This window comes from Pocillopora damicornis, chromosome 2 (assembly GCF_964200805.1).
Source record: "Pocillopora damicornis chromosome 2, jaPocDami1.2, whole genome shotgun sequence".
Taxonomy (NCBI): Eukaryota; Metazoa; Cnidaria; class Anthozoa; order Scleractinia; family Pocilloporidae; genus Pocillopora; species Pocillopora damicornis.
This window is the reverse complement of record NC_142671.1, coordinates 24,474,957-24,490,647: the sequence shown is the minus strand read 5'-3', so window position 1 is coordinate 24,490,647 and position 15,691 is coordinate 24,474,957. Positions and strand designations below refer to the sequence as shown.

General features: G+C 36.5%; 2 protein-coding genes and 1 long non-coding RNA gene across 3 annotated transcripts in view; 1 reads left to right on the top strand and 2 right to left on the bottom strand.

Annotated features, from left to right (window-relative positions):
- Positions 1-6,562: 6,562 nt before the first annotated feature.
- On the top strand, positions 6,563-12,120 carry LOC149050460 (uncharacterized). The gene is made up of 2 exons (XR_016183896.1): positions 6,563-6,670; positions 6,861-12,120. It is a non-coding gene; the product is annotated as an uncharacterized LOC149050460 (long non-coding RNA).
- On the bottom strand, positions 10,550-13,045 carry LOC113669697 (homeobox protein Nkx-2.3). The gene is made up of 2 exons (XM_027185775.2): positions 12,552-13,045; positions 10,550-12,419 (listed from the first exon to the last, which is right to left on the bottom strand). Exons 1-2 carry the CDS (start codon positions 12,853-12,855, stop codon positions 12,010-12,012), a joined length of 714 nt encoding a protein of 237 aa, XP_027041576.2. The 5' UTR covers positions 12,856-13,045; the 3' UTR covers positions 10,550-12,009.
- Positions 13,046-14,603: 1,558 nt separating this feature from the next.
- Positions 14,604-15,691, bottom strand: part of LOC113669696 (uncharacterized) — a 2,739-nt gene continuing 1,651 nt past the window's right edge. Inside the window, exon 2 of the mRNA XM_027185774.2 lies at positions 14,604-15,691. This exon is cut by the window's right edge and continues 746 nt beyond it. The gene's annotated coding sequence lies outside the window, so the exon portion shown is untranslated.

Sequence of the window (15,691 nt, the reverse complement as noted above, 5' to 3'; positions counted from 1 at the left end):
ATTGTGTGATCAAGGGTATATTAGCAACTAATCACTGGTACCCTCCAGAATGAATCCTGCTTTTCTAACATGTGTAAATTTCGTGATACTATGGAGACTTCATACCTAGGAACCTGCCTGCCAATAATAAGGAAAAGCAAAAAACAATGTTTGAAGAACCATACTGATGAGAATGCATCACTGTGTACCTCTCCACAAATTCCGCCCAGTTATTATCTAAGCCTATTCTGTTAATTAAAAATCGTGGTGATTAGTCAGAAGTTTTCACTGCCAAATAATTGTTTTGACTTTCTCTTCCTCAATATTTGCATGAATTAACAGCATAAACCTGCTCTAAGAAATAGTTGCATTTGCATAGCCATTTTTTCTTTCATTTCTTTATCGTTAATTTCGATTCCGAAAAAAGGTCAATTCACTGTTTAGCTGCCCCTGAGAAAAAGTATCAAGAATTCCCAGGAAGAAGAATTTTTATTACCCTCTCGCAACCACAGGTTTTCTGCTGTTTCCTTCTGATAGACAAATTCTTAGCATTGATATAATTATGATTCAGCATCCTGATTACCCCGCAATTAACACCACTATTATTGAAATATGCAATTATTATTTTTTTAATCATGTTATCATTATTATTATTATTATAATTGATATTAATCCTCGTGGTCCGTTGACAATCCAACATTTTACCTCTGATTCTAAAACCAAAACTAGGTGCATTCATCAACACGCGGGCTATCATGCTTCATGCGTAGTTTAATGATTTCATAGCACCACCCTTTTTGTTTGAAAAATTCCTCCGTGAGATTTTATCGGTACTCTTTTTTCGTTTACAACATATCGCATGTCGGGAAAATTGCAAGGAAGGGTGCGTATAAGTGATTATTGAAACCGTTCATAACAGCAACACCTGCCCTTATCTGTGGAATTGGTACGTCACTCTTAAAAAAATATATATTTACACGGCTTTACGTAAAACACAATTTTTGTTATTGATTTAGCAACTTTTATTTCTGCAACATACGTCTTGCCATCTGTGCTGTATGTTATTCAAGCTGGACTCTTCATCGTGGTCATTATTATTAACAGTTTAGCGTCGAATTTAGGCGCTGGCTTTCATCTTATTGGGCAATTTCTCCTCTTGTGAAGTTTTCTTGTAGTGTTACTTCACTGATCATACTTTATCATCTTCTAACTGTTCATATACATAAGCAATTATTGTTATTTTTTGGATAAGATCTTGCTGGTTGTTTTTCTGTCACAGATGTAAAATCAACTGATAGAACTCCATTGTATGTGCTTTTTTCAAATTTGTATTTATAATCATTGCTCGCTATTTTAATTCGTGGCAAATGTACGTAATTAAAATGTGTAACTTTTATTCTGCGGCAGATTTGATTTTATTAATTGTCAGTTCCCTTTCTGGCGACGTCCGCCATGAAAGATATAGCTGTGGCATAAGTTGTGGCCGGCCTTTTTTTCCGATTTGCTTTAAAAAGCTTACCACGTTGTATGATATGCCATCAATTTTTATATTTCTATAGTTTATGATCTTGTGTTCATGGTCAGTTATAAAAATTTAACTTTTAGTGGAAACTTACTTTATTTACCATTTTCTTAAACTCTCCGTTTAGATGGCAACCACGAAAAAAAGCAGGGGGTTTGAGGGTTTTCTCTTTTCCTCTTACTTATAGGCCTTGCATGTAGAAACCAACCACCATCTATCCTGTGAAATTTTCTTCAGCTTCAAATGAAAAACAGCCGGTTTTTAGGACTATTCATTGTTTCAGCATTTCACTGATTGTTGACCTAACGATAAACAGTAACAAAGAAAAACCTACTTCCTTTGTGTGCTTTGTGACAAGCGGTTTCCTGTGAGGTATTCTGTATTTATGTTTCCAATTAACACCGTCGTAGAGAATTGATGGAAATTGCTTTAAAAAGCCAAAGCTTCCAGTCGGCGCGTTTTCTGGAAATGGTAAACACAAGCGGAAAGTAAAGTACAGTTCATTGTTTTAATAGGACGTACGATTTTCAAAAGGAGTGTTCGGAAGAGTTTTTCACAGATTTATAGGTCGTGAGAAAGAGAAAGCTGCTTTCCCGGTCGAGTGTAAAGTGTCAGATTCGGAAGATGAATAACCACACTGCCGAGCTGTAGTTTTGGCCCAGTAATAATTATTAATGCTGATGGTTTTTTTAATTACTTTAAATTTGCCGGAAAAAGGGTAAATTGACAGTAGGCTTTGCATTATGAATTCTAATTATTATTCTCCATTGTAAATTCTAAATCGTTGCCGGTATAGACTAACAAAGTTGGATGTATTGGGATTTGAAATTTCCAATTCCTCTCTCATTCTTAGACCCAATTCAAAATATGTTTTAAATTCTAAGATATGAGTATTACTCTGTCGATAATTCACAAACCAAATGAAAACAAAGAAAACAACTTGAACATTTAAACATAGTCGACCTTTTCTTTGCTTTACTTTGGTCATATCTCGTCTTCAAATGAAAATTCTCGCTCGTTTGATTAAGTTATTTAATCATTGCTGTTGAGAATGATTCTTTAGGCTCTCATGACACATGCTTTACATTTCAAGCCACGAATTAATACGTCAAAGAAAGACGTTCGCACCATGTATGTTACAATATTTTCATTTCATTAACTGTTTCACTTCTGTTAATTTCTACGTTATACTTGCCCTGGGCATTACCGTACAAAAAGGGACTGTATTTTTTTAAAGTGAATTTTTATGGCAAAGAGAAAATAATTCGTTGACCCAAATATTTCAATTATTTTTAGCCTTGTTGGGAAGAAATTCAAGAATTAACTGCCCATGATGTACACGTTGGGAAGTAAAGAGGGTTGGAGACCCTGTTACAGGTTAAATGCTACCAATTGTGTGGTGTAATATGTTGATGTGATGATAAAAATACATTTTCCAACGAGAGTATCATTTTAGCAAACTGGGGCGGAAACTGTCTCATAGTCGATGTTTGTTTACTTCGTTTCCACTGTTCGAGGCCAGTAAATTATCTGCATTTGGTTTCAATATCGTTGGTAAATTGGACAAGAAACAGTAATTTGATAGTGAGATTGAACTTAGAACGTGTATTAGTGCAAAGTTTTGAGAGAGTAGCAAATGTAGCGTCTTACAAAAGGTATTGAGACTTTCAATGTTGTCTTGTTATAGTCGGTCATTTCGTTTCCCTTTGGAAAAAGGTATAAAATGATAGGGAAAATTCTGCGTTATTGCACAGACATGAATCCCTTGTAGTTTGCCCCCAGTTACTTCTACACTTCACTTTGAAAGATATACACGTATCTTCGCCGTGTCTTTATGTTTTCGTTTCAGCTTCGTTTTCACGCGTTTTTTATCATTATTTCTTTAATTTTGTAAAAGGTATTATATTAACTGATCTGATTTTATGTGAACGAACTTTACCTGAAACAGCATCAAACCATGCATTGGTTCCGTATCAAAGAAGCCTCGTTGCTAATGGATTTTGCTTGTTTGTTTTGATGCCATGGCGTTAATTTTTTTCATTTTCTTAAGCAAAATGAGTGGAATTTTTCTTTTCTATCGTGTATCTACTTGTTGGTTCTCAGGCAGGTTCATGTCGTCCTTTGTCTTCAGTTTGGAATTATTATGTATATAATTTTTTCTTCATTACTCGTGATTCTTGTTCGCCCTAATTTCAGTACCGTTTGTATTCCAACGCGGTTTGTGTTCCAAGAACTTAACATTCTAAACTTTTATCTTATACATCGAGTGCTTTCGGAATAGCTTCAAGAGTATTTCTTTCAATCATATGGTGAAGAATTGGGAGCTTTCCAATTGGGACTATCGAGAGGTACTTTTTTTTATCCCATGATCAAGCTGGAAGATTTTGCTTAAAAACATATACATCAACAATTCGAGGCAGTAGTGAATGTCGTGTCAGTACGAAACGTGTCGAGAATGACATTCATGTAGGTACTCCATATTAACGATAAATTTGTAGATTTGGATTTCAAATTGATAATTAGATTATGCTGAATTCGAATTAAAGGAGTTTTCAACTTCAGAGTTTATAATCATCGTTCTTAAAAATTTTAAGAGTTAAGGAGAGGTGAGATCAGGTTGAAAAAGGGAAACAATTTTCTCAGCTATGCTATGCTCTTGAAAAAGACGAATATTTGAATATTTTCGGCTATTGATAATATCGAGCTATTGATGTCAACTATTTCCCTGCTCTTAGAAATGAAGATCCCCATTTTCATAGGTTGAAGGATACTAATGTTTCTGCTTTCTTTGGCCCCTAATTTTTTGGGTGCTGAGAATTATCAGTCTTATTTCCATTCTCCTTAAGGGAGAAAATTCGTGATGTTTATTTTATCACCTTCGCAGCATTAAGATGATTTAGATAAGTGAGAAAGCACAATTCGGCTTTGGACATGCACAGAACAGAACGTGTATATCTAAGTGTGTCATATCAATCAGGCTGCTAATAAACAGAGGCTCAGGCTATAGAGATACTTAGATAGCGAGGACTAAGAGAACATAAATGTGTTATGGTAGTAGGCTGCTTTTTCGCAATGATTACATATTTTTGTCAGAAAAGCGCGATGGATAACAATAGCATATTTAGCTTTTATCAAGCACTATCCACGAACGTATGATGAAATTATTTTACTTAATATCCCATAGAAACCCGCCCCCAAGCTTTAAAGGGACATAGACTTACTTTAATCGTTAGTCATATGCGTAGCAAAGCAAATATCGCCATTTGTTCGTATTTCGCTACCCGTAAAACCAATATAGATAATATCTCTCCGGGTGATCACTTTTTACTCTGGACACTTTTCAAATGGGTTACTTTTCTGTTTTTAATATCATTACCTTTATGTCACGAGGCACGTATTTCCTAACCTGTTGGGGTTAGAAATTTCCATACCTGACAAGACTCAAACTTTGCTATGTGAAATTTCAGTCGATCGTTTAAATTGGTAATAATGTGAAATGATTTTAAAACCGTTACGTGTGATTTTGCTCATTTTAACCATTCTTGTCTCGCGAGAATCTTAAACTATCTTTGGACTTTAAGAAAAGGAAGGAAATTAATACGATGAAATTTACTCTATTTGGTCTAAATGTAGAGTTTGCATGCATGAGTAAAGGTCTTGAAAGTGGACTTAGCAACTGCAATAGCGGATGGCCTCGTTGTCGTTTTGGTCGCCTCAGAAAACGGAAAACGGGTCGATAGCTAGCAAGGAAGACTTAGAGTAAAAGGCTACCACTCAAGTGCAAAGGTTAATTTCATTTTCCTCATATAATATCGACAGAACTGATATGGTTCGGGTTATTCAAAATTAATAATTATGGTATCTTATCAAACATGTAATTTTCATCGTAGATGGTTAACGTAAATTTCTAATTTTTTATGTAGATATTTTGGATAAGTCGAAAGAACTCCAGTATCTCATAACTATACGGACACCTGTGACCTGGTCTTTCCTACTCAGTTTTCTTTCCTTTTGATAGCAATCATTTATGTTTATCTAAGTAAGGAAGTTCAATTGATTATTGTAACCACAGATCGTTATTTTCTAGTGAAATTATAAAAGTGGCCATCGGTCTTCGCTTATCGCCACGCTTATAGCGTGATTAAGTTGCAAAGCTTGGGCAGAATTGAATGTGCGCTATTATGAGGAATATAAATGCTTTTATGTACCACACAAACTTCCTTTTTGATTCTGATGATTTTGATTTTGTTTTAACTTGTTTGGCTTTTGCTGACGTCTCTTTTGGTTTAGGGCTTACTTGCTGTGCTAAAAATGCTAATCGCAGAGCAATCAAAACTACATAACGTGCTAGCGTGACCAAAACGTGGTTGAAGCTGGATGCGTTACTGAGTGAAAACTAAAGTTAGAGTGAAATTGTTATTTAAGATGTGTTTCGGTATCCAATGTGCTTTGCAGTGCAGATAAATCTTTTTCTTACTTGAGCTGTCATGGAGTTCGTTCTTTCACTCTATTTTGCCTGACATCACTCATGTTTGTCAGGTCAAAAGGTTCCAAGGCGGTAATCTCAGGAGGCGACTTTAATTGATGCGGTGATAAGTCCATCAGCACCTATGGTACTTTCGATTTTGCTTGTGTTATTTCTTCCTCTTTTAGTAGGTTAGGTAGTTCAAGTGCAAATTGCTCGGCTAAATAGTGGCAAGAGGAATTCTCTACTTTGATGTCATTTGAGAATCTGTCACTTCAATATTCGAACAACGAACCCTTAAATGAACGTTTGAGCACTTTTAAAGTGCGATGCCGTGTATGATTTGTTTGTACAGAAGAAAAGGAGCTCTTCGTTGCTTTAAAATATAAGTAAGTGTAAATAATCGTCTAAAGTAAGTGTGAAGTATTGCGCTACTTCTATTTTTTTTTAGGTTATCTTTCACACTCACAATCTCTTTAAAGATGTCTACGGAGTAAAACGTTCAAATACTTTGCACTGTATTGTTAGTGTTCATACGCTTGTCCAAATTATCTGGATCGGGCTTAGTAGGCTTGAGATGGGTAGTTTCGTTTAGTCTTTAGGCAGTTTATCTTCTCTGTTGGTGGTAGCGTAAGGCGCAAGTCGCACGAGGCATAACATTCTGCAAGTTTCTTTGATGCTGGGAACTGTGTTGGCGAACAAAGGTCAGTCAACTTCAGATGCGCGCTTTTAAAATATACTCCAGAAATTTCAGACAAAGGGCCTGTGTGACTTATTTTTTAGATTTAGGTGGGGTGTTGAAAAACTATCGGAGGATTTTTTAGTTAGGAAACAGCGTCCTAGTTGTTGAGTTATTTTCATCTTGATGTGCTTCGTTGTTTTCTTTTATCTTAGAAGCCGATTCTTCGTGTTTACGAAGAGTGCACAATCACTCGGAGTATGTTCCCAGTACTGTTTATAGGATCATAGGTTAATGTGGACTTAAATAATACGTATCCGTTTTCTTTACCTTAACTGCGTGCACAGGACATGCATAGTTCCTGTAGAGACCAAACAAAAACAAAAAATCGTCCAAAAAGCCTTATTAACTCAAGCAGTATTAATATACACGACAAGGTTCAAAAACCGGGTTATTGCCAATTTTGTATGCGTGTTTTCCCCTTTTCTCTCTCTCTCTCTCTCTCTCTCCCTTTCTCTCTCTCTCTTTCTTTTTTTTTTTTAACACTTTCGTCATTGGCGAGTGAATAAGCTAAAGCAACCTACTGACTGACAAGAACAGAACTATTCAAATGTCAGAAGAATCTTAGTTGAATTTTCCCCTGGTGTCATGTTACGTAGACTAGTTAAATTTCGTATTTAAAAGGTCTTCAAGTTAATTGCTAGATAGTTATGGTGCAAAACTTTATGTGTGAAACGCTCAGACGAGTTAATGTTACGAATTATACTCTTCCTTTATATTTTTTTTTTTGTGCATTACTGTGAAAACATCACCGATTCGATCGCCTTATAAATATATAAGGATCGACATTATGTCTGTTTTGCATAAATAAATACGAAATTGCAGCGTAATTTACAATGAATCAATTTATATCAAGTGCTTTTAGATTTTAGGACAATTAAAAAAGTATTTTCCATAAAAGAAGCGGCCTCTATCAGCAAAGTAGTTCGGAACTGCCGTGATGATATTTCCATTTGTAACTTGTTTTGCTGAAAAAGAAAGAACTCTCTCGATGAAAACACCAGGTCAAACGTAATATATCAGTTGAAAAATGCTTTTGAAATTTTGTCGTTGTCTCTTCTATTTGTGGGTTTCTGTTTGATTTATGCACTAATGTTTTTACTGATGATTTTCGAATTATGTTATATTATGATATTCTCGGTGATAACTGTATTTCCGTTAGAGCTCATTTGTAACTTCTATTTATCACTTTGAGGGAAACAGTTTTATGCGGTCTCATCTCAATATTCCCATGTGGAATGACACTATTCACCAATTTATTCACTTCAAACTTAACAACAGTTGTTTTTTGTTTTTTTTTTTTTACGGTAGTAATAACTCGAGAAAACCTAGCTCCCTCCTCGCCGCTGAGTAGAAGAATGATTTCCTTTGCTTTGAGTAACATTATTCCTCCAAGATTCAAGAGATAATTGGTTGAAAGTAAAGAAACCAAAAAAAACTTATGCTCCACACTTTGCTAAAAGGTCTGTAATTTATTTACACATGATTGTAATTGTAAGTTAGTATTTGTGGCACATATCGAAGAGTAATACAACTGCCTGTTTGACGAATCCGACTGGTTTTATCTCTGTGGGTTGATAACACCACATCTGAATAATCGATGTAGTTTTCATTTTCACTTGAAGAAATTTATCTCTCTATGAATAACGGATTTGGGATTTTCGGATCCTTGTGGCATTCTCTTTACTTTGCCTAGCTTAGGATGAACTGTCGTCGCTCATTTCCATGTAAAATTTTGTTTCTTTCATCCAATAGAAGTAGAACGAACGTGAAAGTGCTACAAACTGAAACTTTCAGATTGGAAAGATTATTAAATTATTTCATGTTGTTTAGGCCAATCGATATGGGAATCTTGTAGTTCTAGCTTTTCGCAAAGGAATTAAGCATGTTGCGAAAGAAATTGAAATAAAACTCAAAGAAAAGCATCAGAGTTTTAACTTAAAACTTCTATAAACAATGGACCACCAGAAGCAGAAACGGCGTAAAAGTACTTTGTATACAAGCAGTGGGAGGGTGTTTAGGTTATCAGCTAGTCTTTTGTTAGTACTTTCTCTGAGCTGCCGATTTGTGTCGATGCTTGCCTGTATTTTCTTTGATATGTACCTGTGCTATTTTATCGAAATTGCGTGAAAAGACAAGGACATAAGCGTTGAACAAGCATTCCGTTTCAATGAAGTAATAAAAAGGATAGCTTTGTATTTTTGCCTGACATCATTATCTGTTAAGATGTACATTTGGTTGATAAACTGCTCACAGCCGGTAAGGCGCCTTGTGTACCCATAAGACTCATTACGAATATTTTTATTTATTTCTCTCGCTCTACGATTCTCTCCTGAAAAGTTAAAAAAAGAAAAAAAAAAAGCGTCGCGAACGCCAAGGAAACCCAATATGCCGCAATCACGGTTTACGCGATTTCCTTTGACGGAAGAATTGTAACGAGACGCATTTGAACAGGACTGAAAAGCGGTTTAATGCGATCTCCGCTTCATTTAATTTCAAGCAATACTTCTTGAAAGTAAATTCGGTAGTTAAAGGTGTAATAAACAAAACCCGCCATTCTCACACCTTTGCACAATTAGTGGTGGTCGTTAATGGCCTCTATTGAGCGAGTAAATGCTCATTCTAGGTTGTTGTCTGTTCAGTTGTTCCATTTAGAAAAGGGGCTTTGTCTAGCTGGCACTTAGTGCGAGCTTTTGTTTTTGTTTGGTTGTTCTATACTTGCATGAGAGTCTTTTTTTAGTGAGTACACAAATTGGAGGTTTGGTAGAGGCTGTCCTCTTGTTATATTTTAGCTTTCTCATCAAGATTAATCACAGTATTTTACTGGTGGTTCTTTTCACATTTCGCCTTTTTGAAATGAACCGCATGGAAATTTAGCTGTAATTCCTCATTTAGTTTTTTCTACCGCAGGCTGTCAATGATGACATTAGTATGTTCCGTTTTAATACCACGTGCCTCTCTACCATCCGGAGAAAGAGTGAGTTACAGCACAAAAGCATAAAAGCATAATGTAATCATCTCCTCGCTTTCAATTTGTTTTGTGTTTGGGAAGGAAAAAATGAAGTACGATATTTCAATAGCAGTAAATGACGAGGATTGCAACCGGCTGTTAGCTTTACATTACTGTTAAGATCAGAGATAAACATACATTTTTTTCGGCTTAAAGAGGTGTATTAAACTTGTGCAACCAAATTGAATTATAAGTTTCTTTCATCCTCTTAAGTGGGTCGCACGCTCTAGTTATTGAGATGAAGTATAAGATGAGTAGTTGGACGCCATGAAATAATCTTATAACGCCAAGAGCGCTCAGGTTATGCCACCGCCTAGTACTTTCACTGATAACCCGACATATTTTTTTTAAGCTAAAATGTTTTTGTTTGCTCGAAATGTTTTCTTTTATGTTTTTACTCCTTGACAGTACATTATCTCTTGGGAGCTGAAACCGGAGAAGCCATTTTATTTTGTGGCTTTAGACGAATTTAGTTTGTTATGACAGAGGGAACTGATCGAGGATCAGGATCTGTCGCGTGCGAAAATGAAGGGTCTCAAATCCCCCGCATCTTGGGAGCAAAGTAAGCTTACAATAAACTCAAGTGATGGTCTATGAAAGTTAAGCCTTCCAGTCGCCTACCATTTGATGAAAACGATTACAAAAGTAAAGCCTGTTATTACTGGGAATTGATTTTCTCATATTAAACACACATCTCTAAATAGAACACTCCACACAAAGCGATGCGATGATAATATAAATGGCCATTAACACCTTCAAACGATGTGCCATTCTTAGTGCGACTTTAGCAAACAGGAAACCATGGCATCCGAGAAAAGAAATGCTAACATTGAAGAAACTAAAACGGGCTTTAGCTATTCATGAAAATTTAACTTCCATTAAAGTTTATTCAAGTACCTAGACCAACGCATTTAGACTCGTATGTTGGTAATGGATTTAACAGATGGCTTTGTCTTCGGTTTCACACTTCCGTCGGCCATCTAACTGCCCTGAAGTGTCTCTTTAAATTTCCTCAAGCTTTTTGCTTGAGTTTGGAAGTGAAGGGAATCCTATCCGTGAGAATGACATGTTAAACGAGATCCATTAAGCGTGGCATAAACGAATCATCTTGTCGTTCAAATGGTGTCGTGGGAGGGGCACCTAAATGAGTATTAAAGAAGTGTTTTACAATCACATTAAGCCCCAGAATAAAAGCCCTTGTAATGAGCACTAATGAGTATCTTTGTAGTTGATGAACGATGCACTGTAATCAAATTCAGTCGACTGTAATTGTATTTCGGGTGTCGCTGTGATACTTATCTATCGCTCTATCTCACTCTCGGTAAATGACTCAATCGAAAAAATGCAATGATTTCGACCGTTAAATTCTTGCGCACCATCGAGAGTTAACAAAGCGCTCTCGGATGTGAAACTCCAGGCATCAATTAAAGCTGAAGTAATTCAAAAGAGATGTGGACAAACATGTCACCCGGACCTTTTTATACTTTCTATTTGTGCTGCATAAAGTTGCGGCTCCCGAATTACTTGTGACTGTATTTCAGCTCGTCGCGACTTAACATTTCTACGCGTAGGAATCAATGCAATAAAAATCGGCTGACTCTTCTTTCAAGGATGTGTATTTGTTTATCACTGGCGACCATGTCTTTCTTATGCGCTCTCCGACCTAATTCGGTGAATTTTTTCGCTATTTGTGGTGTTAAAAAAGTTTGGGAAAATATTACTTAGATGGTTTTTAGCTACAGTGATGCTATAGAAATCAAAGTAGCGTACTTTGGTACGCGGTTGAGTTTAGTGCTATTGTCGGTACAAAATTGAAATATAGTTCATGTCCCTATTCCCTTTCGATATCTACCAATAACCGTTGCTTCAACTTAAGGCCTATAATTGTTTCTTTTGGGAATTTTTTTCAGTCTCCCACTCAATCTGAACACTATCATACACTCTCGTTAATCTTAATCTTGGATTAAAGGTAATTAAGAGCCTAACACTCGCGCAATCTAATTTCGATGATGTGAGTAAACTTTGAGAGAGTAGACCACTCCATGTAATTCACCGGACGCAAGTGATTTACTTCCGTAGCTAGGAGTTAAAACGTTATCCTCCGCTAATCTTTTTACCTTTTTGCCGCTATTTGGTGTTAAAGCAGAATTGTTTCGGGATTGAGCCATCGAGGACGGCAGCGATTAAATTGTTTGAATGGTACTCTTTGAGTGTCACTGTCTTCGTGTTCGCAGGGTTTGGTTTGAAGGGTCTGTTTGTTGTTGCATTTGGGACGTGATTTAGTAATCTTGAATTCATCTGTAGTAAAAACCACAAGGGGGAGCGAAGGTTTGACTGCCAAATGGCGCCATTGATAGACCCGATAATCCTATGTCTTCATACTGTTTGTGATCATCCCGAACCAAAACTCGTACCGCGACTTTCTTCGCCGCACTCGGAGGGCAAATTTCTGATGCGAGCTGACGTCGTTTTGTTTTGTATCTCCTGTTCTGAAACCAGATTTTAACCTGTGTCTCAGTCAGTTTTAAAGCAGCAGCAAGCTCTGCTCTCTCAGGTCCAGACAAATATTTTTGATGGCTGAACCGTCTTTCTAACTCGAATACTTGAGCGTGAGAGAAGGCCGCTCTTGATCGCTTCTTTCGCGGTTTGGCCTGCTGTTGAGGGTTGGAAGTCGAGGTGTGGTTGACATCTCTTTCTTGGTTTTCTGTAATGAAGAAACAAAAAGCTGTAAATCAGAACATGTGCAATTGCTTAATTGAGAATAGTCTAATTGACACAAATTAACTCGGTCTGTAAAAGTGAATTTTAAATTGTGAACGGTAACTGTGTGACTTACTGTGAACTTTCGCTATTTCTTCTGCTCGCTCTGCGATTTCTTCAGGTTTTCGTTCTCTACTAAGTGAGGGCAATGCTGTAGGAACTTGCGAGGCAGTGAATGTTTTGTAGCAGCTCAGCTGATGGATGGGTAAAGCGCTTTGAAAGTACGGTAATGGCAAATATGTCGGCGACACGGGATGAGTGTGGGCAGGGTGCTGACTCCAAGAAGGAAGGCTGCTGTTATTCTGCTGTGGGACATCATTACGATTCAAAATATCGGTGATCGAGAACGGTGTAACAGGATTTCTGATTGCTTCGTTCATATTCCTTAGTTTAAAATTGGACACGCAACAACGTTGAGAAGAGATGATTGCGATGTTGGCGTTCAGGACTCACGCTGATGACCGAAACAGAAATAGGATACCACCCGTAGATGTGAACCCTAAAAACAGTACTTGGAGACCTACAGGAATTTTTCACAATATCATTATTCAGCGATAAGAAATCAAAATTGAACATTAATCGACGATTGGTCGATGTCCACGTATCACCTAGAGGCTGTTGATGAGAAAATCAAGCTAATCAGGCATTCTTATTGGCTACTTGCTTCATTTACGTAGTTTGTTGACATTCTGTTAAAGAGCGTTGACACAATGCAATTAAGAACACACGGCCTCTCAATTACGCAAGGATCGGGGTCTTCCGAGCGAAGGAAGCATCAAGATGTGATAGAATCATGAAGAGTGGGTGCAAATTACAGCGAGCTTTTCAAAACATTTCTTGTTTACAGAGATAACAGGGTGGAAGTCCGAGGAGGTTAATCTATTTTGGTGTTCGTTTCACGAGATGTGATTAAAAAAATTGTACAACCGTTCAGGGCAATAGTGTGGGTATTTTTCTCTTAAGTGAACGCCTGAATTCTCACTTTTATCCAACATTATAACCTGTTAAAGCTCGAAAAGTGACCAAAGGCAAAGAGCACATGACTGACAGCTTGCTTGGGTAAGGTCTAGATGGGTGGCACTGACAGTTTTGTTTTGTGAGTCTGCTTGTGGAGGGCTATTTAGTCGATAATGACTTCTCACCTCATGCCAATCATTGTGCCGATTCTGCATACGTGTTAATTCGTTTATTATTTTACTATTGTCAGGTAATGTCGCTTAATGATTGCAGTGATTGACGGCCGAACAATAGGGAACGCGCCATCTGCTGCGAATCCTTTGTTGACAACGTTTACATGCACTTTAAGACATTTCCATACAAAGGCTCGCCAGAGCAGATTTTTATTCCGATCTCGTTTTACCTCTCAACGGAAACTTAAAGTGAAGGAAGTGCTTTCAAAAGAACACAGGCAATTGAAATGACAATATTTAGGCATTTAAAAGGTTTTTTACTTGAGTGTGGATTGCTTTCAAGGATGTGAAATCGACATCATTAACGCGAAGCTCATGACAGCCATCAACTTCTGTTAACTAATGCGATTACTGTGGTCCACGGAGTTCATATTGAGTTTTTAGCCTAATGTCTTTTTTTGACCTGTTTGTTCACACTTGGGAAATTTTCGGAGAAATTAAAAACCGGTTCATTCACTTCAATGACAAAAACTTTTTTCTTTTGTCTCGAGTTAATTTTTTCTCACCGTATATTGTCAGTTTATGTTGACAATCTTTTTTTGCCACAAAGTTGTTCCCCGACAATTCATCTGGTGTTACATTACTTTCCCTTCTTCTTTGTGATATTTAAACAGGATCGATTGCGGAACCAAAATTAACTAGATTTCTATGAGGGAAATGTGAAAATTAATCACAAAATTTACATTTTTGTTGTAAATAAATAGCCCGTTATTTCTTTTTACTGCAACTAGTTAGAATTGACTTAATTACCGGCTGGTATGTTTTTGAAATGTGTGTTTTAACTAATGGAATATTGCTTGTTATAATTTCGGCTTTCTTTTGGAATATCCTCCTTTAGTTGCTGGCATACTTGACAAATAAAAATTTTACATGAAGGAGAGCAATCCATTTAACCCATGCAAAATTAAAAGACGTCCAAGAGCCCGTAACAGTGGTCCTTTCGGTTTAAAATTTTATTCGTTTAAAAAGAACTAGTTGAAATAAACCAAAAATAAAAATATTTGCGTCAATAGTACGAAAGGATGACCCGTTTTTTTTTGTAACAGCTGACATAAGCCAGCAGATTTAAAAACACTGGCTTCATCTTCATATTTGAGACACGGAACATATATATCTTAATGGACATAATATAATAGCCTTGTGTTTTGAATCTCTTGTTGGTCTTGGCTTCTTTTCACAATGTGTGTACTATAAATCGCCAATTAACTTCTAGTGAATGTAATTACTTTAAAAGCTATCTTTATACTCGCGGTGTTCCTGTTCAAAGCAACTTCTGTCTGCTTTTATCGTTAATTATTCTTGTATCTCGAGGTGAACATTAAAACCATGCACGCACGAGTTACGCTGTGACAAGTTCTCAGTTACTTGATTGCTTATCTTGGACTCATCATCAAGATATCGCCAAAATTCACACATAGGTTTTGACAGCCTAATTCCAAAGCTGGTCCTCACTTATGAAAAATAGATATGAGAAGGCACGAAGTTAGAACTGCTATCTTTCAAAAAAAAAGGAAAAGAAGAAGAAAATATCTTGTTGATAGTTACTTTTCTGTGGTATTTTAAGTTTTCTTGAATTAATTCTTTCTTAAACGAATGTTCAATATTGTGAAATGATGTCAACTTCAGATCTATATTATGTTCGTGTTCATCCGATATTAAATTTGCCAGTGTCGCACGTGTATTTTGCTTATGACGCCCAACATATCTTAATTCGTCTATTTTTCCTATTTATAAATTTATGCTTTGACTTCGTCTGTGGGAAATATATCTCTGTTGAAATATTACACCCTCTTTCCGTGTGAAATTTATCAGTGCAAGGTGGCAAACTTAGCGCCTCACACAACAGGCTTACATAAACGAAATTTACAAAATGTGTACATGGAGCGATTGGATGTATGCTTTTGGTACAGTGTTTAACTCTTACTTATCAATAATTATTAACATTTCTTACCTTTTCTTAATTTACACGATAAAGGTAGCCGGCATTTTTTCTTAAAAATATCGTCTAAATATTATTGTTTTCTTT